General features: G+C 43.9%; 3 protein-coding genes across 3 annotated transcripts; 1 reads left to right on the top strand and 2 right to left on the bottom strand.

Annotated features, from left to right (window-relative positions):
* Positions 1-1,263: 1,263 nt before the first annotated feature.
* LOC135544095 (pre-mRNA-splicing factor RBM22-like) lies at positions 1,264-10,322 on the top strand. The gene is made up of 11 exons (XM_064971473.1): positions 1,264-1,346; positions 1,740-1,793; positions 2,506-2,535; positions 2,721-2,853; positions 3,009-3,109; positions 3,543-3,715; positions 3,931-4,131; positions 4,270-4,434; positions 4,631-4,740; positions 8,846-8,974; positions 9,153-10,322. Exons 1-11 carry the CDS (start codon positions 1,293-1,295, stop codon positions 9,293-9,295), a joined length of 1,293 nt encoding a protein of 430 aa, XP_064827545.1. The 5' UTR covers positions 1,264-1,292; the 3' UTR covers positions 9,296-10,322.
* A 39-nt stretch (positions 10,323-10,361) lies between these two features.
* Positions 10,362-19,873, bottom strand: LOC135543859 (myozenin-2-like). Its single transcript, XM_064971180.1, has 5 exons — positions 19,747-19,873; positions 13,140-13,220; positions 12,024-12,359; positions 11,747-11,936; positions 10,362-10,863 (listed from the first exon to the last, which is right to left on the bottom strand). Exons 2-5 carry the CDS (start codon positions 13,213-13,215, stop codon positions 10,674-10,676), a joined length of 792 nt encoding a protein of 263 aa, XP_064827252.1. The 5' UTR covers positions 13,216-13,220; positions 19,747-19,873; the 3' UTR covers positions 10,362-10,673.
* A 2,317-nt stretch (positions 19,874-22,190) lies between these two features.
* On the bottom strand, positions 22,191-25,222 carry LOC135543748 (ADP-ribosylation factor-like protein 3). Its single transcript, XM_064971104.1, has 6 exons — positions 25,205-25,222; positions 24,835-24,978; positions 23,996-24,112; positions 23,680-23,730; positions 23,324-23,509; positions 22,191-22,646 (listed from the first exon to the last, which is right to left on the bottom strand). The coding sequence occupies exons 1-6, from the start codon at positions 25,220-25,222 to the stop codon at positions 22,593-22,595; spliced, it is 570 nt and encodes a 189-aa protein (XP_064827176.1). The 3' UTR covers positions 22,191-22,592.
* Positions 25,223-25,311: the final 89 nt, after the last annotated feature.

The raw sequence follows: 25,311 nt of genomic DNA, 5'->3' as shown, positions 1-25,311 counted from the left end.
GACCTTGTGTAGGATCAGACAGGGCCAAAGTAGTGGAATAGTAGTGCGGTTTTAATGGGTGTAGGGCAGGTTTTCCCAAACTCCGTCCTGGGGACCCCAAGGGGAGCACGTTTTGGTTTTTGCCCTAGCACTGTCTACACAGCCGATTCAAATAATCAAAGCTTGATGATGAGTTGATTATTTGAATCAGCAGGCGGTGATGCAACCGGTCACAATGCTCTCGATGGTGCAGCAAAATAATTTTTTGAGGATCTGGGGACCCATTCCAAATCTTTTCAGTTTCCTGAGGGGGTAAAGGTGTTGTCGTGCCCTCTTAACGACTGTCTTGGTGTGTTTGGACCATGATAGTTCGTTGGTGATGTGGACACCAAGGAACTTGAAACGCTCGTCATGCTCCACTACAGCCCTGTTGATGTTAATGGTGGCCTGTTCGGCCCGCCTTTTCCTGTAGTTCACAATCAGCTCCTTTGTCTTGCTCACATTGAGGGAGAGGTTGTTGTCCTGGAACCACACTGCCAGTTCTCTGACCTCCTCCCTATAGGCTGTTTCATCACTGTTGTGTCGTCAGTGGTAGGCCTGATAACCGAATTGGAGTGGGTCTAGGGTATCCGGGAGGATGCTGTTTATGTGAGCCATGACCAGCCTTTAAGCTGATTCAAAGCACTCCAGAGGAATACATTTAATTCTACAGTATTTTGATTAAAATGTTTCAAGGACAAAATTAAATATATATAAGTATTTTTTTTTTGTAGTGGGGACAGTAACAGAAATCTCTAAATTGTTTAATGTTTTACAAATGTTTTATGTTTATGTACATGTTTTGTATGTTTTGTATGTTTATATGTTTATTTTTTTAGCTCACATAATATCATTTAAAAGTATGTATTAAGGTGTCAGTAATAGAATAAATGTGGCAAAAACAAATGTAGACATTAACCAATTTCTATAGCGTCCAAAATATTTGTTTACAATGGGGGAGGAGTGCCAAGATGGAGGCACTCTGGCTTCAACACAGCGCCCCCAATGGTCATCTAGTGCAAAGCATTGATTTCCATTAGTTACTACAGCCAAAAAGTCAAAATTGGCTATCGTAAAAATTCAGGCAAACAAAAATGTACTTTTCGGGCTTAGTTTAAAGTTAGGGTTAAGCACAAGGTTAGCAGTGTGGTTAAGGTTAGGTTTAAGATCAGATTTTTTAAATAAATATACATTTTAGAAATAGGCGTGGTTTGTGACTTTGTGGCTGTGGTAACTAGTGATTACCGGGAAGACACTGACAGAGGATTTTTAAAATGGCGACGTCTTTAGGAGCTAACACTTACAATAGACAAAATTGGGAAGACGCGGTATGTTTTAAGTGATATTTTTCAGTTAATCTGAAAGGAAAATGTCATGTGTAATTGTTATTTAGCGATATTGATTGCGTCAATAAGCAGTGGTACTAGAGATACCTTTAGTGTTTTCCTGGGCGCTCGCTTAGCTAACTAGCTAATGGCAAATGGTTTATAGCTAGCTAAGTCGTTGCCCTTTTTAATAGTTATCAAAATAAACATTCACAGCTGCGTAGCTAAAAATGTAATGTTCTTAACTATTTAATCGATTATTCACAGTAGCTAGCTAGTTAATTTGTAAAATATCAGATTATAGCTTTATCGTTAGCTAACCACGTTACTAGTAGCTACTCTATGTTAGCTAGCTAACGCTAATTGTTTTGTTTTTTGCCATCTTCACTTCCACAGGATTTTCCCATTCTCTGCCAGACATGTCTTGGAGAGAATCCTTATATTCGAATGGTACGTTTAATCAATTCTCTAACTTCGGGTTAATGTTCTCTGGGAGCTAACTAACGTTAGCCCATTATCATGAGTATCCGTTCATTAACAGTAACATCACACATACCATAAGTCATTGGACGAAGAGCGTCTTCTGTAGGGGGAAGTTGTATTAAGATCAACGACACTCAGTCTGAAACATTAAAGCGTATCACTTGCGGTACTTTTTTGGAAGGACATAGACTGTTATATATATTTAAAAAAAGGATAACTTAATACACACCTTCATAGGTTTAGTGCAGCCATATATCCATGTTTGGAAACGGAAGCCAAGTGTGTAAACTTAACTCGGGGAGTGCAGCAGAAGTGTATATTGTCAGATGGAGTCACCCGTAGCTCTATGGATCTGTTCAAAACCGCTACAATAAGTGCTTATTTTTGTTATAACTATGTTTTTCTCTGATATAAGGTAAGTGCCATATAGTTCGAAAGCCGTATCCCGAGCATTGATTGACGTTTCTAAGCGTTAAAACACAGTGTCGGGATTGTAGCTCACTCGAGGCAGTAATGGGAATTGTTGGCATAAGGCTGCCTAGAGTTTTTGAGAGCGAGGAGCTAACCACCTTTTTGCTAAATGTATGTTCATGTAGCTGAATCTTTAATTGACATGTCCTTCTAGATATGGTAATTCAAAACAGGTACTCATCCTGTATCACAATCTTTTTTTTGCTAGACCAAGGAGAAGTATGGCAAGGAGTGTAAGGTAAGAAATTCACAAGTGCATTAATGCTCAATTGGATTAATCAGTCACGGTTACACATATAGCAGAGTCCTCCAACATAGGTTCTGAGGAGATAACCCTGTATATAAGTAGAGTACCCAGCTACAGAGTATGCCACTGCAATCTAAACATTCACTGACCTCCTGCTTCCTCTATGTCCTTCTTAGATATGTGCCAGACCATTCACTGTGTTCCGATGGTGTCCTGGGACCCGCATGCGCTTCAAGAAGACAGAGGCGTGCCAGACGTGCAGCAAGATAAAGAATGTCTGTCAGACCTGCCTGCTGGATCTAGAGTATGGTGAGTCAACAATGACAGGGTTTGGATCAGGTTATATCTGTACCATCCAGAGAACGACTACACGCACACAGAGTTGTACAGGCATATTTATTTAAAAAAATTGCATGTCCGACAAGTTCAGAGTGGATGTTAATTTTCATTACTCCTTCATCTAGGCTTGCCAATACAGGTCCGAGACACTGGTCTGTCAATCAAGGACGACGTGCCAAAATCCGATGTGAACAAGGAATACTACACACAGAACATGGAAAGAGAGGTGATGTAATTTCCCTTATTCAAGATCGAAGGTAGTTGGTAACAAGATCTGAGTTCCGTGTGTAAACTTCTAATTGTGTGACGGCGGTAGTGTTACCAGACAGATCAATGTTTACATTCTGTCGTCTAGCCTAAGTCTGCTTGCTTCGTAAATATTCTAACAGTGTGTTCATGCCAAGAGGGTTCAGATAGCACCCTTTGACCCTTCACATTTTCCCTTGAAGATTCCAGACAATATTTACTCTCCAAGTCACATGACTCATTCATGAGGACCACCCATAAATATCTGGTCTTTGGTCCTCTGGTCTTAGTTGTGTACCTTCCGTGGCCAGGTCATTCGTCATTATTTCAGTCTTCATGAGATCTGGTCAATTTAAATGGTTCAAATTTCGGTGAAATGCATCCACTTGACAGTCGCTCTCTCCTGACTGCAGATAGGGAACTCTGATGGTACCCGGCCCGTGGGTCTCCTGGGTAAGGCCCCCAGCTCTAGTGACATGCTGCTGAAGCTAGCCCGCACCACACCTTACTACAAGAGGAACAGACCACATATCTGCTCCTTCTGGGTGAAGGGAGAGTGTAAGAGAGGAGAGGAGTGTCCTTACAGGTGAGCAACTGTCAACATCATGAAACCATAGGTGCAAAGAAATACATGGCACATGTTAAACATTGGGCAGTTGTTGACTTATGAGCCAATGGAAAAAAGTAAATGCAGTGGCACAGGTCTGGTTCTCTACTTTGGCCAAGATAAGAAGATTGTTTCCAAGATGTTGACAGACCTTTTGCTTTAACTCTCATTATCTCTGAACTACTGCACTCCAGGCATGAGAAGCCAACTGATCCAGACGATCCCCTGGCAGACCAGAACATTAAGGACCGTTACTATGGTATCAACGACCCTGTGGCTGACAAGCTGCTGAAGAGAGCCTCCACCATGCCGAGACTGGACACTCCAGAGGACAAGTCCATAACTACACTGTACGTGGGGGGGCTCGGAGACTCCATCACAGACTCTGAACTCAGGTGAGTGCCTGCCCAGAATAATACATTTTTACTCCAAATGAGTAAAAATGTATTCATTTACAGGAATGGCCTGTGGAATAGTTACAGGGGAGAGGAGGCGGGATAAATGAGCCAATATAACTGCTTGCCCCCCAACAGGAACCATTTCTACCAGTTTGGGGAGATCCGAACCACCACCATCGTTCAGAGGCAGCAGTGTGCCTTCATCCAGTTTGCCACCCGTCAGGCTGCAGAGTTAGCTGCTGAGAAATCCTTCAACAAGCTTATTATCAACGGTCGCAGACTCAATGTCAAATGGGGCAGGTAAAGTACCATCCTATGATATGACAGTCTCATACACTTCCACCTGTGGTTCCTAATACTAGTGACAGATGGCTGTGGCAGCAGGTACCTGTGTTTCTGTTGACTGATTGCTCTGTTATCACAGATATTGCAAGTAAAAGCACCTCCAGTGTGACACGAGTTGATGTGATGGACTGACTGTGTTATTCTGTTCCAGGTCCCAGGGAGAGGGGGGAAGGAGGGACGGGAGAGGGGGGAAGGACGGAAGGGGAGAAGGGCTGACTGAGATGGGGCTGAAGCTGGAGCCGGTACCTGGACTGCCTGGAGGTGAGAGCTATACACGGGGAGAATCTCAATTTAATTTCCTTGATTCCTAGCTACCTCTATCACCTCATCCTCAAAACTCATTAGATGAGAAGGTCAGAGGATGAGGGACCTCAGACCTCTTCCAATGGGAAGAGGAAGGAGGCTAGAAGATCAGAACCAGGGTTGTCGCAGTGACCGTATTATCGCCACACCGGTAGTCATGACCGCAGTAAAATTCTATGTGACTCGGTCGCGATAATCTCCTCTTGTGCGCTCAGGACATGCATTAGTAGTACCCAACTCGCGAACACTCATAAGGTCACTAAGGGTCTGGTACTCAGGGCGTTATTCCCCCTCTAACCACTCTGACATCAATGCAAACGAAATCACGTCAAACACTTATCATCAAAACAGTACGTGCTTTTAAAACTCACCTCACTGTGATTGATTCATTTAAAGAAAGAAGTTCAACAACATGTAACTGAGTAGGTAACGTGGTCATTGTAGATTTTGTTTCAAATTCTAACACAAGGAAATGGACAGCGCTTTCGAAGGTGATGATTCGCTTACGCATAGGCCTGTATATGAGCCCAAGCCCCCACCCAAAACTAACAGAATTAAAAGAATGATAGCCTACTGTAGGGCTGGCTGATATGATGATATACAGTTGAAGTATTTGGTAGCATTGCCTTTAAATTGTTTAACTTGGGTCAAATGTTTCAGGAAGCATTCCACAAGCTTCCCACAATAAGTTGGGTCAATTTTGGCTCATTCCTCCTAACAGAGCTGATGTAACTGAGTCAGGTTTGTAGGCCTCCTTGCTCACAGACACTTTTTCAGTTCTGCACACAAATGTTCTATAGGATTGATGTCAGGGCTTTTGATGGCCACTTCAATACATTGACTTTGTTGTCCTTAAGCCATTTTGCCACAACATTGGAAGTATGCTTGGGGTCATTGTCCATTTGGAAGACCCATTTGCGACCAAGCTTTAACTTCCTGTCTGATGTCTTGAGATGCTGCTTCAATATATCCACATAATTCTCCTACCTCATGATGCCATCTATTTTGTGAAGTGCACCAGTCCCTCCTGCAGCAAAGCACCACCACAACATGATGCTGCCACCCCCGTGCTTCACGTTTGGGATGGTGTTCTTCGGCTTGCAAGCCTCCCCCTTTTTCCTCAAAACATAACGATGGTCATTTTGGCCAAACAGTTCTATTTTTGTTTCATCAGACCAGAGGATATTTCTCCAAAAAGTACCATCTTTGCCCCCATGTGCAGTTGCAAACCGTAGTCTGGCTTTTTTATGGCGGTTTTGGAGCACTGGTACACCTCTTGCTGAGTGACCTTTCAGGTTATGTGGATATAGATACTATTTTTCTGAGTTCTTGGCTAATTTCTTTTGATTTTCCCATGATGTCAAGCAAAGAGGCACTGATCTTGAAGGTTGGCCTTGAAATACATCAACAGGTACACCTCCAATTGACTCAAATGATGTCAATTAGCCTATCAGTGCTTCTAAAGCCATGACGTCATTTTCTGGAATTTTCCAAGTTGTTTAAAGGCACAGTCAACTTAGTGTATGTAAACTTCTGACCCACTGGAATTGTGATACAGTGAAATAAGTTAAATACTTTGTCAACAATTGTTGGAAAAGTTCCTTGTCATGCACAAGTAGATGTCCTAACCGACTTGCCAAAACTATACTTTGTTAACAAGAAATTTGTGGAGTGGTTGAAAAACGAGTTTTAATGACTCCAACCTAAGTGTATGTAAATTTCCGACTTCAACTGTATATCGTGGGACGATAGAGCATAATATTAAATTTTAGAAAAATGTCTAGTTTATTTAGTTGTCGCAAATCACACGATACGGCACTATTTTAGTCAATTGGACGTCGCTTTGCGTGGAAGGAAATTCGCAACGCAAACAAACATGAAGGAGAGTGAACGTGACAGAGCACGGAGACACTGAGCTCGTACCTAACAGAGGGCTACTTCGGTCGCATGGGCGTGGTTTGTGTATGAACAGTCTGACACGGACCAGAAATCCGTCCTCTGCAACATATGTCACAGGCCGGTCCAGACAACAGGCTCAAACACCACTACATTCCTTTACCACCTACGCAAGAATCACGTGAAACTGTACAGAGAGTCTACGGATGACACAAAAATGTAGTCGAGTGCTCTAAACAAACCCCAGACTCAGACGTTGCAAGAGGCTTTTTCCCGCGACACCATATGGCAAAGAATGACGAAGATGGAAGGAGAGAACAGCTGCCGTTACAACTTACATCTGCAAAGACATGGCCCCAATTTACACGGTCGGGAAACGGGGGTTTCGTGAGTTGGTGCTAACACTCGACCCAAGGTGCCAAATGCAAATACCTTTTATTTGTTGAGTATAATTCAAAATGTAATAAGAACTAGGCCTGTACGTGTGGTCATTTTATATAAACTATTCATTTAATTTACAGAAAATGTCTATTGTGATATGTATCGTTATCTGGATATGAAATTACCTATATCGGGAAATTAGATTTTGGCCATGTCGCCCAGCCCTAGCCAACTGCATATTACACACGGCATAAAAAATACTGATTTGAGATCTTTGGAATATTATTGGTCTAGCATAAATTAATTTCAGCCTTTAGTTAAGCATTGGGTAGCTACAGGAACATGTTTGAAGAGCCTATGGCATACAGAGTGCAGCCTGAGGCAAGGAACAGAGCACACTCTTTTCTACTACTTTCTTAATAGCCTATAGCCCCATCATGCAGCCATATTTGTTTTGGTTTCTATCATTCACAACTAAAGTTGGCAAATAACTCAATCTACCGTTTCGGACCTGTTTCAAATGCTAACTTTTACGCTCAACATAGCCACTTCATATGCACACATTCTCGCACCAGAATGTGGAAAATAACCTTTATAATTCAGATAAGTTCAATTATATTCTTGTTACAATAAAATAATGGCACTTATAAGCATATATTTTCAGCTAAACGAACCAGCCTACAGCGTGTTGCATAGCCAGACAACATACAGTAGGCCAACTCATGTTCTTCTGAAATCCATTTTCTTCATATCATGTTTCTTTAGACCTGACTAAAATAATGGATTTATTGTGATGGCCTATATGCAATTGATTTATTAGACTTGTCGACGTTCCAAAGGTACACATCAGCGACTTGTATGTGTGGAGGCCTAGAGATGCTAAACATGTTTATGCATGGGTAACCAGTTAATAACGCTCTATTACGTTCCAAAACAAAGCGCCTATGCAAAACACTCTCTCTGTCACTCCAACGTGTTCCAGCTTCCGCCTGCCAGCTGGAAGCCTTAACCTACATACACACCTACTAGCAATCTGCTCCTCCCCTCTGAAGCCTAGGTTACTGTAGCCTACTCACGACGTTACAAGCATGATTCAGAAATGAGGGAGAGATGTTTTAAAATAATGGATTAACTTTTTCAATGCTAGTTATGTTTCACATTGAATTTATTAACTACAAAAAGTTGTTTATAATTCTTGTGCTCCTCTGTACACACAAGCTTGCTAATGTTTGCTCTGGTCCAACGTTAAACCAACTTGGAAGTTCAGACATTCAAAGTTCCTCTGTAGAAAGCCCTCCGTAGGGGTAATTCTGTGGGACTAATTCAGATAATGCAAGATACACAGCGCTTCAAGGTAAGCTTCTTCCATCTCCTCCAAAATTTCAGTTGCATCTCGCGGCCTACACTGTCACTGGCAGCACAGTGTGTGTGGGTTTGTCATGATTAAACCTTGCTGAATAACAGAAATCATGCTGTTATGGAAAATACAACTTCTTTCCTATACAGATTAAATAGCTTCCATAGCAAGCTACTCTATCCCCACTAATTGGTGAAGTATTTTAATGGTTTAGAGGTTTAAAAAGGAATATTAACCAGTATCTTTTTGGGGGTTCGAACCGGTTGCTGGTAGGAGCAGTGGAACGGAATAAAAAATGTTTCTGCTCATAATGAAACAATTTGAAAATAATTTCGGTTTCAACCCCTTTGTGAAACCCTCACACACATTTTACCGTACTCTTCCAGTAATGTGACTAGTCAATACTGACCCTCTGTCTCTGTCCTGCAGCGCTACCTCCACCGCCTGTGGATGAAGACACCCCTACCAACTACTTCAACCTGGGCCCCAACTCAGCTCCTCCTGTCATGAACATCAGTCTACCCCCACCCCCCGGTGTGGCTATGCCCCCCCCTCCAGGTAAAACAAGAACCCCCCCCTGAAGTGGACCACAAATAAAACATTTTCAAAAAGTGTTTTCATTGTGTTGTCCTCTGAAGTACAGATAGACAGAGTAAATTAGGACAAGTTAAAAAAAAAAAAGTTTTTATCCCCCTCAACTAAGATTTTATAACCTGTGGTGTTTCTATCCCTACAGGCTTTGGGCCACCCATGTTCCACTCCATGGACCCTATGGGGATGCCCCCTCCCATGGGCATGAGGCCCCCTGGCCATGTCCACTACCCCTCCCAGGATCCACAGCGCATGGGTGCACACGCCAGCCGTCACGGAGGCTCCTAGACCCTCGTACCTCACTGTTTATGATTAAAATCATTATAATTTGACCAATTTCGCCCTATTAATAACCGACAGTGACTATAGTCACAGTTCACAGATGTGCGATGCTTCTTTTATATACGTGTAATGGAGAAGAACCTCTGTTTTGTGCATCAGCAAGGTCTTGCTCTTTAGGAAACTGGAGTGCTGAACAGTATAGTTTTAAATGATTCGTTATACCTTCCTCCATCGAACCTACAAGTAACTCCCAAAATAAAGGAAACATAAAGTGTCTTAATAGGGTGTTGTGCCACCACAAGCCAAAACTGCTTCAATGCGCCTTGGCATAGAACTCTACAAGTGTCTGGAACTCTATTGGAGGGATGCGACACCCATTCTTCCACAATAAATTCATTCATTTGGTGTTTTGTTGATGGTGGCGGAAAACGCTGTCTCAGACACATCAGAATCTCCCGTAAGTGTTCAATTGGGTTGAGACTTGGTGACTAAGAGACACACCTTTTAAACCATCTATGCTCCTATGAGACCCCTTTTTTTCCCCCAAAGTCACTGATCTCTTCTAACCATGGAAGCCAAAATAATGGGCAACTGGTCATTTTATTGCTTAATGAACTCAGGAACCACACCTGTGTGGAAACACCTGCTTTCAATACACTTTGTATCCCTCATTTTCTAATCTGTTTCCTTTATTTTGGCAGTTACCTGTATGTTCTATCTCTGGCTTGTATATTTGAAAGGGGGAGGGAGGGTTACGTTTGCAAGTTGTGCATATTGTACTGAACCTTTCTTATAGAGAATGTCTCCATTTCTACAATTATTTTTCCTTATAATGCGTTTTATGCAGAATTGTCCGACGTTAACGGTCTTCAGAACAACCAATTGTTAAGACCAGTTTACTTCCATGTGGTGGCACTATTATCTAAAGAATGAAGGTGTCCATGACTCCACAGCATTGTCAACGTCTTTTATTATAACTGTGAAAAGTGTATGGTTAACATTTTTGCTTCATTAAACATATCCTTTTAAAGTTTTTTTTTTTTTGTAATAGCATAATTTAATAAGTTGTGACCTTGATGAAGAATGACCTGGTCTAAGACATTGTGGATATCATTAGCTGTGGCAGAACAAGACAAGGAGAGAACATTATTTTTCTAAAGTGATTACATGCTAGAAAATCGCACATTAGTATCCACTGTTTGGACTTGCATTTTATTTCTGTAAGAGTGTAGCCAGGTCATCTAAAGCTTCGTGTTCAACATTGAAGCCGGCTTTACAGGAGCGTCAAGGCTGATCAACAAATCCCCTTCCATCATATATAACTAAATATTATTTGTAGATCAGTTACAAGTTACCCATGATGCTCTCCGTCACAGCCATAGGCTCAGAGGTCTGAAGTCTCCGTTTTAGCAGTGTAGTGTGCAGCCCAGCCCCTTGGGGTGCGGTTGAAGTTGGGCCGGTCACATATGCTCTCCCAGGTCCGACTCGGTTCAGTATGGGCCTGCAGGAGCTCAAATCCTGGCAAGGGGAACATCCTCACACTACCTGCTGTCCCCCCAAATGGCATCGGGGCCCTACAGAAATAAATGGGTGTCAGGATCTGCAGTTAGTAATTCTAACGAATCCTCTTGCCAACAAGGTCGGCAGGGTAGCCTAGTGGTTAGAGCGTAACCGGAAGGCTGCCAGTTCAAATCCCTGAGCTGACAAGGTACAAATCTGTCATTCTGCCCCTGAACAGGCAGTTAACCCCCTGTTCCTAGGCCGTCATTGAAAATAAGAATTTGTATTTAACTAGGCAAGTCAGTTAAGAAAAGGTAAAAAAAAAAGTAAAAAGTAAAAATCGGTTGTTCTGCCCTTGAGCAAGGCAGTTAACCCACCGTTCCCCGGGCGCCAAAGACATGGATGTCTATGAAGGCGGCCACCTGCACCTCTGATTCAGAGGGGTTGGGTTAAATGCGGAAGACATATTTCAGTTTAATAAATTGTTGGACATCTGACTAGGTATCCCCTTTTCCCTAAACCACAGATTAAATCAAATGTATCTGATCAGAAGGCCTCTGGTGTGGGTCATGGTAGCATGGTGAGTAGATTCTCAGAGTTTAATGACTCGTTCTGATTAGTAATTCACCTTTGCATCTTGATATAAATCTGTCTTGAGTGTTTTCTAGAGTTGTGTGGGCATCAGCTTACAGACGCTGTGTTTTAAAATAGACGCTTTACTCAGTGGCCCAGGCTGGTGTGAGCCAGCGCCAGATTCTGGTTTCACAAGCAGACGACAGGCTTTTAGAAAGAGGTTTCAGAAGCCAGCCAAGGAGCAAACCAGAGGCCTAGAACTTTCTTTGACTACTGAAAGATTGACTCTTGAGTATTTCTCAAAACACACACTTTGGTTAGTCAACCACAAGCTGTGTAGGGAGTGGTCAAGGGCAGGCTATAGAGCCAGTCACTTGGGCTCACCTGTTGAAGCACCTGTAGTTGTTTGGGGTGAGCTTCTGTGGCAGCTCAGGGAGATGGGCAGAGATGGCAGACAGCAGCTTGTCACTGTTACCGTTATGGTGCTGAATCTGCCATGGGGAGCAGTAGGACTTGGGAATCACAGTGACGTTGAACCTCTCATGAGGAGCTTCTTTCAGAGGCCCATTGTAACCTTTGAGGGAGTGGTGGATTGTTATTGTAGCGGTAATACCCTGTCCCCTTCCATCAGACAGACAGACACTCTCTCACACTCAGTTACCTGGGGCCAGGACACTGGGGTTTCCCTTACTGGCTATTGTGTTCTTCAGAGATCTCACGAGGCTGTTTCTTCCTGGTTGTCCAATATAGACCTCTGTGTGGTAGTTATTCCTCCCCCCTTGTAAGGCTTCCTGGTTGTGTGTACTGCTATGGTCTGGCTGCTGGGGGTCGTGGGGCACCACCCTGTGAGTGTCTGGTGCTACGTTCTCCAAGGTGAACCTCTCCACCCTCTTCTGTCTCTCCTGGTACATTCTGGAACCTCTGTTCGACCGCAGGTTAAGCTCTTCCATCATCACATCCTGAGGAACGCTGATCTTCTTCCCCAGGTCAAAGTGCTCTGAGGTGTCAGCAACACAGAGACAAGAGAACATACAAAGGCAGACACGTAGATAGTGTAGACAGATGAACAATCAAGTAAGTAGAGAGGTAAACACAGACTAACGTATCAATATCCTCCACAGTCTTTTGACTTGATTGTAGTGATCTCTTTACCTTACAAGCAAAGCCACTGCCCAAGCCGGAGCTGGAATGATTCAATGTTCTCTATGTCTTCGGTGTTCAATAGAATATAGCTAACTGGCTCTAACAGTACATGACTGAATTGCAGACACATCATACAGCTAACCTCTCATTGTTCGTAACAGTATCTGATTCTGGCACATTGAGTTCTGTTTTCAGACTCTGAATGAGGATGGTTACTTCAGGAAGGTGTTTGATTGCTGGGGATGTTTAATCATTAAACATGACACTTGGAGGAGTATGGGACATGCTGTTCTTGTTATTAGGTCATGTATGTTGGATTCATGGCTCTGCCCCACCCTGCAACTATGAGTCACACCTCGTCTCAGCATAATGATATTCCCCCCCTGGAGTGATATACATTACTGGTTTCTCGCTCCCTTCACTCACTCATAATTCACAACTCTCACAGTTGAGCTCAGAGGGAATGCCGTTTGCCCTGTTGAGCTAGAATATATGAACTTTTCTGGATCAAATAGGATTGAAAGGGAAACAAAATAATGGAATTCTCCTATGAAATGCAATGCAATGTGGCATTCTTTTTCAATAGCTCGTCCTGAGTCTTGACTCCCTCTGTGGACTGTGGTGGTTGCCATACCTCCTTGTTTTTCCATGCACAGTTCCTGGACCAACTGTTTCCTCTGCTTGGCCAGGTCACAGTCGGGTTCCTGCATCGTCCCTGTCAATAGGATTACACCCTGCCATCAGAGACTCGTGTGATTACACCCTGCCAAACAGAGCAGTATGATTTCTCCCTGCCATCAGAGACTAGAATGATTATACACTGCCATCAGAGACTCGTGTGATTACACCCTGCCAAACAGAGCAGTATGATTTCTCCCTGCCATCAGAGACTAGAATGATTACACACTGCCATCAAATACTAGTATGATTACACCTTGCCATCAAAGACTAGTGGGATTACACCCTGGCATCAGACTAGTATGATTACACCCTGCCATCAGACTAGTATGATTACACCCTGCCATCAGAGACTAGTATGATTACACCCTGCCAGCAGACTAGTATGATTACACCCTGCCAGCAGACTAGTATGATTACACACTGCCAGCAGACTAGTATGATTACACACTGCCAGCAGACTAGTATGATTACACACTGCCAGCAGACTAGTATGATTACACACTGCCAGCAGACTAGTATGATTACACACTGCCAGCAGACTAGTATGATTACACCCTGACACCAGAGACTAGTATGATTACACACTGCTAGCAGACTAGTATGATTACACACTGCCATCAGAGACTAGTATGATTACACACTGCCAGCAGACCAGTATGATTACACACTGCCATCAGAGACTAGTATGATTACACACTGCCAGCAGACTAGTATGATTACACACTGCCATCAGAGATTAGTATGATTACACACTGCCAGCAGACTAGTATGATTACACCCTGACATCAGAGACTAGTATGATTACACACTGCTAGCAGACTAGTATGATTACACACTGCTATCAGAGACTAGTATGATTACACACTGCAAGCAGACTAGTATGATTACACACTGCCATCAGAGACTAGTATGATTACACACTGCTAGCAGACTAGTATGATTACACCCTGCCATCAGAGACTAGTATGATTACACACTGCCAGCAGACTAGTATGATTACACCCTGCCATCAGATACCAATATGATTACACGCTGCCGCCAGAGACCAGTGTGATTACACCCTGCTTTCAGAGAGCAATATGATTACACCCTGCAATCAGAGATGAGTGGGATTACACCCTGCCATCAGAGACTAGTATGATTACACCCTACACTCAGAGAGTTGTATGATTACACCCTGCCATCAGACTAGTACGATGACACACTGCCAGCAGACTAGTATGATTACACCCTGCGATCAGACTAGTACGATTACACCCTGCCATCAGAAACTAGTGGGATTACACCCTGCCATCAGACTTGTACGATTACACCCTGCCATCATATACTAGTGTGATTACACCCTGCCATCAGAGACTAGTATGATTACACCCTGGCATCAGACTAGTAGGATTACACCCTGACATCAGACTAGTATCATTACATCCTGCCATCAGAAACTAGTGGGATTACACCCTGCCATCAGACTAGTACGATTATACCCTGCCATCATATACTAGTGTGATTACACCCTGCCATCAGACTAGTATGATTACACCCTGACATCAGACTAGTATCATTACATCCTGCCATCAGAGACTAGTATGATTACACCCTGCCATCAGAGACTAGTGTGATTACACCCTGCCATCAGACTAGTTTGATTACACCCTGTCATCAGAGACTAGTGTGATTACACCCTGCCATCAGAGACTAGTATGATTACACCCTGCCATCAGAGACTAGTATGATTACACACTGCCAGCAGACTAGTATGATTACACCCTGCCATCAGACTAGTACGATTACACCCTGCCATCAGAAACTAGTATGATTACACCCTGCCATCAGAGACTAGTGTGATTACACCCTGCCATCAGACTAGTATGATTACACCCTGTCATCAGGGACTAGTGTGATTACACCCAGCCATCAGACAAGTATGATTACATCCTGACATCAGATACTAGTATGATTACACCCTGCCATCAGAGAGCAGTGTGATTACACCCTGCCATCAGAGACTACTGGGATTACAACCTGCCATCAGAGACTAGTGTGATTACGCCCTGCCAAACAGAGACTATTGTGATTACACCCTGCCATCAGAGACTAGTGTGATTACACCCTGCCATCAGAGACTATTGTGATTACAGCCTGCCATCAGAGACTATTGTGATTACACCCTGCCATCAGAGAGCAGTATGATTACACCCTGCCATCAGAGAGCAGTATGATTACACCCTGCACTCAGAGAGCAGTATGATTACACCCTGCCATCAGAGACTATTGTGATTACACCCTGCCATCAGAGAGCAGTATGATTACACCCTGCCATCAGAGACTATTGTGATTACACCCTGCCATCAGAGACTAGTGTGATTACACCCTGCCATCAGAGAGCAGTATGATTACACCCTGCCATCAGAGAGCAGTATGATTGCACCCTGCCACCAGAGACTAGTGGGATTACACCCTGCCATCAGAGACTAGTGTGATTACACCCTGCCATCAGAGAGCAGTATGATTACACCCTGCACTCAGAGAGCAGTATGATTACACCCTGCCATCAGAGACTATTGTGATTACACCCTGCCATCAGAGAGCAGTATGATTACACCCTGCCATCAGAGAGCAGTATGATTACACCCTGCCATCAGAGAGCAGTATGATTGCACCCTGCCTCCAGAGACTAGTGGGATTACACCCTGCCACCAGAGACTAGTGGGATTACACCCTGCCATCAGAGACTAGTGTGATTACACCCTGCCATCAGAGACTAGTATGATTACACCCTGCCATCAGAGACTAGTATGATTACACCCTGCCATCAGAGAGCAGTATGATTACACCCTGCCATCAGAGACTAGTATGATTACACCCTGCCATCAGAGAGCAGTATGATTACACCCTGCCATCAGAGACTAGTATGATTACACCCTGCCATCAGAGACTAGTATGATTACACCCTGCCATCAGAGACTAGTATGATTACACCCTGCCATCAGAGAGCAGTATGATTACACCCTGCCATCAGAGACTAGTATGATTACACCCTGCCATCAGACTTGTACGATTACACCCTGCCATCATATACTAGTGTGATTACACCCTGCCATCAGAGACTAGTATGATTACACCCTGGCATCAGACTAGTAGGATTACACCCTGACATCAGACTAGTATCATTACATCCTGCCATCAGAAACTAGTGGGATTACACCCTGCCATCAGACTAGTACGATTATACCCTGCCATCATATACTAGTGTGATTACACCCTGCCATCAGACTAGTATGATTACACCCTGACATCAGACTAGTATCATTACATCCTGCCATCAGAGACTAGTATGATTACACCCTGCCATCAGAGACTAGTGTGATTACACCCTGCCATCAGACTAGTTTGATTACACCCTGTCATCAGAGACTAGTGTGATTACACCCTGCCATCAGAGACTAGTATGATTACACCCTGCCATCAGAGATGAGTATGATTACACACTGCCAGCAGACTAGTATGATTACACCCTGCCATCAGACTAGTACGATTACACCCTGCCATCAGAAACTAGTATGATTACACCCTGCCATCAGAGACTAGTGTGATTACACCCTGCCATCAGACTAGTATGATTACACCCTGTCATCAGGGACTAGTGTGATTACACCCAGCCATCAGACAAGTATGATTACATCCTGACATCAGATACTAGTATGATTACACCCTGCCATCAGAGAGCAGTGTGATTACACCCTGCCATCAGAGACTACTGGGATTACAACCTGCCATCAGAGACTAGTGTGATTACGCCCTGCCAAACAGAGACTATTGTGATTACACCCTGCCATCAGAGACTAGTGTGATTACACCCTGCCATCAGAGACTATTGTGATTACAGCCTGCCATCAGAGACTATTGTGATTACACCCTGCCATCAGAGAGCAGTATGATTACACCCTGCCATCAGAGAGCAGTATGATTACACCCTGCACTCAGAGAGCAGTATGATTACACCCTGCCATCAGAGACTATTGTGATTACACCCTGCCATCAGAGAGCAGTATGATTACACCCTGCCATCAGAGACTATTGTGATTACACCCTGCCATCAGAGACTAGTGTGATTACACCCTGCCATCAGAGAGCAGTATGATTACACCCTGCCATCAGAGAGCAGTATGATTGCACCCTGCCTCCAGAGACTAGTGGGATTACACCCTGCCACCAGAGACTAGTGGGATTACACCCTGCCATCAGAGACTAGTGTGATTACACCCTGCCATCAGAGAGCAGTATGATTACACCCTGCACTCAGAGAGCAGTATGATTACACCCTGCCATCAGAGACTATTGTGATTACACCCTGCCATCAGAGAGCAGTATGATTACACCCTGCCATCAGAGAGCAGTATGATTGCACCCTGCCTCCAGAGACTAGTGGGATTACACCCTGCCACCAGAGACTAGTGGGATTACACCCTGCCATCAGAGACTAGTGTGATTACACCCTGCCATCAGAGACTAGTATGATTACACCCTGCCATCAGAGAGCAGTATGATTACACCCTGCCATCAGAGACTAGTATGATTACACCCTGCCATCAGAGAGCAGTATGATTACACCCTGCCATCAGAGACTAGTATGATTACACCCTGCCATCAGAGACTAGTATGATTACACCCTGCCATCAGAGACTAGTATGATTACACCCTGCCATCAGAGACTAGTATGATTACACCCTGCCATCAGAGAGCAGTATGATTACACCCTGCCATCAGAGACTAGTATGATTACACCCTGCCATCAGAGAGCAGTATGATTACACCCTGCCATCAGAGACTATTGTGATTACAGCCTGCCATCAGAGACTATTGTGATTACACCCTGCCATCAGAGAGCAGTATGATTACACCCTGCCATCAGAGACTATTGTGATTACAGCCTGCCATCAGAGACTATTGTGATTACAGCCTGCCATCAGAGACTATTGTGATTACAGCCTGCCATCAGAGACTATTGTGATTACACCCTGCCATCAGAGAGCAGTATGATTACACCCTGCCATCAGAGACTATTGTGATTACAGCCTGCCATCAGAGACTAGTGGGATTACACCCTGCCATCAGAGACTATTGTGATTACAGCCTGCCATCAGAGACTATTGTGATTACACCCTGCCATCAGAGAGCAGTATGATTACACCCTGCCATCAGAGACTATTGTGATTACAGCCTGCCATCAGAGACTATTGTGATTACACCCTGCCATCAGAGACTATTGTGATTACAGCCTGCCATCAGAGACTATTGTGATTACAGCCTGCCATCAGAGACTAGTGGGATTACACCCTGCCATCAGAGAGCAGTATGATTACACCCTGCCATCAGAGAGCAGTATGATTACACCCTGCCATCAGAGAGCAGTATGATTACACCCTGCCATCAGAGAGCAGTATGATTACACCCTGCCATCAGAGACTATTGTGATTACACCCTGCCACCAGAGACTATTGTGATTACAGCCTGCCATCAGAGACTATTGTGATTACACCCTGCCATCAGAGACTATTGTGATTACACCCTGCCATCAGAGACTAGTGTGATTACACCCTGCCATCAGAGACTATTGTGATTACACCCTGCCATCAGAGACTAGTATGATTACACCCTGCCATCAGAGACTATTGTGATTACACCCTGCCATCAGAGAGCAGTATGATTACACCCTGCCATCAGAGAGCAGTATGATTGCACCCTGCCATCAGAGAGCAGTATGATTACACCCTGCCATCAGAGAGTAGTGGGATTACACCCTGCCATCAGATACTAGTATGATTACACCCTGCCATCAGAGAGTTGTATGATTACACCCTGCCATCAGAGAGTTGTATGATTACACCCTGCCATCAGAGACTAGTGTGATTACACCCTGCCATCAGAGACCACTGTGATTACACCCTGCCATCAGAGACCACTGTGATTACATCCTGCCATCAGAGAGTAGTGGGATTACACTCTGCCATCAGAGACCACTGTGATTACACCCTGCCATCAGAGAGTAGTGGGATTACACCCTGCCATCAGAGATTATGGCAGATAGAAACAGCCTATGTAAGCATGTGTTGTTCTTATGTTATAAGGGTGCGGCAGATAGCCTAGTGGTGAGAGCTTTGAGACCAGTAACCGATCGAATCCCCGAGCTGACAAGGTAAAAATCTGTCATTCTGTCCCTGAGCATTAACCCAGCTTTCTTCGGGCACTGAAGACGTGGATGTCGATTATGGCACCTGTCTGATTCAGAGGGGTTGGGTTAAATGCGGAAGACACATTTCAGTTGATGGCATTCAGTTGTACAACTGACTAGGTATCTCCCTTTCCCCTAATCTTGTTACTACATAACAATCCAGCATAGTAACAAGTAAACATCCAGAGATATTACAAGTAAACTGCCAAGCCATTCGGTCGAATGTCACGCACCGTACAATGTATATAGAACATGAGTTATACCGGAGTTATACAGTTATAAAGTGAGACTAACCGACAGAACAGATCCGCGTGTCATCATGATGTCTTACCTGCTATTGAAATTCCAGAACTACCTCCAGATATCAGCAAACTCACTCCCGAATGAGGCTGTAAGAAACTGCTTAATAATTGCTTATGTCTCTTTATTCAAGGCAGAGTTTGCTTTGCAAGTGGAAGACTGGGTTCTGACGGTCGGACCACCCACCTTAGATCACAGGCTTATTTTAGTGAGTGGTGGTCACTAGTCAGAGTGTGCTCCTCACATTATCCCCGATAATAAAAACATGATCTAGCTGACACAGACCCTGAATGGACACCATGGTCCAGGGTTATTCAAATCTTACCTTACGAGGTCCACAGTCTAAATCAGTACCTGATACGAGGGAAGAATGAATAGAAGCAGTGGAACTGGCTTCAAGGTCAATAGAATTTGAGGGCCATAATCTACACTGCTCAAAAAAATAAAGGGAACACTTAAACAACACAATGTAACTCCAAGTCAATCACACTTCTGTGAAATCAAACTGTCCACTTAGGAAGCAACACTGATTGACAATAAATTTCACATGCTGTTGTGCAAATGGAATAGACAACAGGTGGAAATTATAGGCAATTAGCAAGACACTCCCAATAAAGGAGTGGTTCTGCAGGTGGTGACGACAGACCACTTCTCAGTTCATATGTTTCCTGGCTGATGTTTTGGTCACTTTTGAATGCTGGCGGTGCTTTCACTCTAGTGGTAGCATAAGACTGAGTCTACAACCCACACAAGTGGCTCAGGTAGTGCAGCTCATCCAGAATGGAACATCAATGTGAGCTGTGGCAAGAAGGTTTGCTGTGTCTGTCAGCGTAGTGTCCAGAGCATGGAGGCGCTACCACGAGACAGGCCAGTACATCAGGAGACATGGAGGAGGCTGTAGGAGGGCAACAACCCAGCAGCAGGACCGCTACCTCCACCTTTGTGCAAGGAGGATCAGGAGGAGCACTGCCAGAGCCCTGCAAAATGACCTCCAGCAGGCCACAAATGTGCATGTGTCTGCTCAAATGGTCAGAGACAGACTCCATGAGGGTGGTATGAGGGCCCGACATCCACAGGTGGGGGTTGTGCTTACAGCCCAACACCGTGCAGGACGTTTGGCATTTGCCAGAGAACACCAAGATTGGCAAATTCGCTACTGGCGCCCTGTGCTCTTCACAGATGAAAGCAGGTTCACACTGAGCACATGTGACAGACGTGACAGTCTGGAGACGCCATGGAGAACGTTCTGCTGCCTGCAACATCCTCCAGCATGACCGGTTTGGCGGTGGGTCAGTCATGGTGTGGGGTGGCATTTCTTTGGGGGGCCGCACTGCCCTCCATGTGCTCGCCAGAGGTAGCTTGACTGCCATTAGGTACCGAGATGAGATCCTCAGACCCCTTGTGAGACCATATGCTGGTGCGGTTGGCCCTGGGTTCCTCCTAATGCAAGACAATGCTAGACCTCATGTGGCTGGAGTGTGTCAGCAGTTCCTGCAAGAGGAAGGCATTGATGCTATGGACTGGCCCGCCCGTTCCCCAGACCTGAATCCAATTGAGCACATCTGGGACATCATGTCTTGCTCCATCCACCAACGCCACGTTGCACCACAGACTGTCCAGAAGTTGGTGGATGCTTTAGTCCAGGTCTGGGAGGAGATCCCTCAGGAGACCATCCGCCACCTCATCAGGAGCATGCCCAGGCGCTGTAGGGAGGTCATACAGGCACGTGGAGGCCACACACACTACTGAGCCTCATTTGGACTTGTTTTAAGGACATTACATCAAAGTTGGATCAGCCTGTAGTGTGGTTTTCTACTTTAATTTTGAGTGTGACTCCAAATCCAGACCTCCATGGGTTGATAAATTTGATTTCCATTGATAATTGTTGTGTGATTTTGTTGTCAGCACATTCAACTATGTAAAGAAAAAAGTATTTCATAAAAATATTTCATTCATTCAGATCTAGGATGTGTTATTTGAGTGTTCCCTTTATCTTTTGAGCAGTGTATGAAGTTACAGATACTATTCTCTCAGTAGTTCACTGTGCCCTCATCGTGTGTGTGACCTACGCTTTACTGAATAGTCTTCAGGAATATACAGTACATTAATGTACAATGAATTTGACACAGACCAAATCATTTTTTTTGTGTGTTTACCATTCCTGCCTCAAGTGTGATGATGACAGTGCCCACTGTGTGGCAGCACTGACTTACTGTCTGACAACAAGGCAATGACAACAAGGCAACCAGTGACAGGGGATGGAATGGTGCTTGTCTACATTGATGGTACAAAGCAAGCATATCACATCAAGTATGAAGAGATTCTTCCAATTCAATATTTATTTGATATCACAGTCTCAATTCACACAATATAGATTCTTTGTCATTTTTTTCATTTGATTTTTTACAAACAGTGAAACCACACAAACTACAAAATCTAACCTTTTTTTGTGAGTGTATGAATGAAGCCTTACTCATGTGCCTTCAACTAAAGAGAGACGTTCTACTCAAAACGTTGGGCTATTCGCCCATTACATGCTCTCTCCCTTGTTTTTACTTGTGCTCTTCAAGGATAGTTTTTTTCTTCCATCGACTAAACCAAATACAGTATCATTCCAGAGCAGAGTGGCAATAACCCTTAATGGGACCGGGAGTTGTGATTTTTCTCTTGTTGATGGTCTCTGTGGTGAACCCAAAACCTTCCATCCATTTTCTTGTGGCTGGATTTGAAAAGCCAGCAAGCTCTCAAATGTTTTGGGGACATCTTCAGAGAGAAAGCTTCATCTATAATACCTGTCACCATTGCATTGGGTGTCAACATATGTATGTGAAACACTCAAAAGTGTGTTTAAAAAGCATCACGTTGGATATTCAGGGGTTAGTCATCTATCTTCTTATTTACAATGTTGTTGGAGATCCAGTTCATGCCGTCCTGTGAGAACAAGGACATCACATATACACATGAAATATTCCAAGCTACAGAATTTCCAAAGCTATCAAAGCATAAATGTATACTGTACTGTGTTACGTATGGTCATAGGACATCATGCCTGACCTCCTGACCTCCTCCAGCACAGTACTCAGGGGCAGATGATAATCTGGAGCATTAGACGGCATCCATGTTGTGTCACGAAAATGAGGCAAAACATTTGTCGACCCCCCACTAGTTTGTTTTCGCTCTTAATTTCCCCCTCACTGAGATGTTGCCCCGACAACCCTACTGTAAACTGTAATGACAGAATCTCCTGCACAGTATGTGAAACGATCAGAAAATATTAGGAAAGGATTCTACCAAGACTACTACGTTCTGAAAAAATGCTACTAATGACATGGTGGCCAGCAGAGAATAACCTCTGATTCTCCTGTGGGCTCTCAATTATTTTACTACATGAACAGTGAGAACTGGATACTTTCAACAGTGCAGACAGGCTGTACCACATGAAGAGGAATAGAACATGAACTGACATTGAATGATGCCTTCAATATCTGTCTTGTAAATCCTAGAGGATGATACAGTACTGTTGTTATTTCATATCATGATACGGTGTCCCTCTAACTTCATTAAACTGATATGATTTGTCCTATTTTGAGAGAGATGTTGTGGCCTACCTGTACACCCTCTCCAGAGACAGCTGAGCAGGCTTGGATCTGCCACGCCCGGTCGCGGTATGTGTGCAGGTTCAGGCCCTCTGCGATCTCGCTGGCGGGCGAGGCTGTGGCCAGGTCCTGCTTGTTAGCGAAGATGAGCACCGGAACCCCCTTCAGGTTCTCCTCATCAATCAGCTCTGATAGCTCCTGAGGGACCAAAGGACCAGTGTTATCCGGCTCAGAGCTGAACAAAGTCTTGGAGACTACATCTCTGTGTTGCCAGCACTTAAAGGTTTGCAGGTCCGCTGTTAATATGCAAAGCTTACTGTTAACATTAACGTTTTACAGGGTATAACAGCTATTTCAGTTGGCCTTACCAGTCCTGTTTCTTCAAACCGCTTCTTGTCTGTACTGTCTATGACATATATCTGGAGGAAAGAATAATATAGAATCAAACTGAGACATTTATTATCTTGTAACACAAAGAAGATTGATTCTCTATTCAGTTTCTAGCTTTTATTGAGATTGAAGATTCTGAAATAAACTAATGCCCAGTTTTTTCCTCCAACCAATAGAATAGGCTGTAGTCGAAATCTAAACTGTAGTTAATGGAAAATATTTTACTCTCTGAAACAGATTACAGATATAATAAGACAAAATAAAATGACAAAAGTGCTAACATAATTTACACACCAACAAATCTGTGTTTTCCAGATATTTCTTCCAGAAGGGTCGGATCTTCCTCTGTCCTCCAATGTCCCACACGTTCAGTTTCATTCCGTGAGACGTGAGACTCTTAATGTTGAAGCCCTTTGGCGTCAATGGAGAAGCAGAATTCATTGATCTAACACAGTTTAGCAAAACACAGCTTTATTCTGTTACAAGTGGCTCTAAATAAGCATTTATTTATAACATCATTTTATTAGAACCAAATCCTGACATGACCAGAAAGACCGGTACAATGATACAAAACTTGAACCTCGATTTGTTACCTGGAGCTTACAAAATGTGTGTTGCACCCTCTCTGACTTTATGGTTAAGTAATCTTCAACCCCCGGATTAAAGTCTCAGCCTAGTCTCTATTCTTAGTCTAGCTAAATGTATCATTGCCAATGTGCTATTTTCTGCGACAGAGGGACTGCACAAACCAACCGACTGTGATGCTTTGCTACCAGATAACATGGTATGAAGAAGAACCAAGTCAAGCATCACTACTGTGATATTTTAGAGACTTATGAACATCTTATTTGATGTGTTGAAGTCAACATTGGAGGATACTACTTGTCTACTTCCAGAGCCGCGAAGCGTTTGACCTGGAGTGCCCTGACCCTGGTACAGTCATCTAAGACATTGATATGATCAGAGATCAGATTTTGAATCAGCAGGTAAAACAAATGCTTCCATTGAGTAAGTGCCATTAGTGGTACGTTGCCTTGGGCAACAACCTGAGGGAGGAAGTGTCACATGGTTGTCATTACAAAACTACATGGCCTGCTTATGTAAGTTCAGAGCACGCCAGGATCGGATCTGACCTGTGTGGGAGTAATGGTGTTGACATCCTCGGATGATAGCTGTTTTAGCAGCGTTGTTTTGCCAGCGTTGTCTAGACCCAGGAGGACTATCCGAAGCTCCTGTTCTGTGGTTCCTTTTAATTTCTGCAGGACCGAAAAGAACCCCTGAGCGAAATGAGATAGAATAGGATATTACAAACAAACACAGATAGCAATTAGGAAGCTTGTAAGGGACTACTATGTAGTTTATTTGCAGAGAAAGTGTCAACTCATCAGTTAGCTTCTTATTAAAAAGGGGAAACAGTCAGTCCCTGAATCACGCTCGAGGACTCATCAACATGTACATTCCCATCAAACTCAAAGATCAGCAGAAGGTAGCAAGCGGGATTACCTTTTCAACTTCTCCCATGTTGGATGATGTGCTTCAGAAGGCAGGAAAGAGGACAGGGAAGAGACAAAGCCTCATTCTATGATGAATCTTCAGAGTTGAGCACAGTG

Source organism: Oncorhynchus masou, chromosome 8 (genome assembly GCF_036934945.1).
Source record: "Oncorhynchus masou masou isolate Uvic2021 chromosome 8, UVic_Omas_1.1, whole genome shotgun sequence".
Lineage (NCBI taxonomy): Eukaryota > Metazoa > Chordata > Actinopteri > Salmoniformes > Salmonidae > Oncorhynchus > Oncorhynchus masou.
Note: the sequence above shows the minus strand (reverse complement) of the source record. Positions and strands in the feature narration are given on the sequence as shown.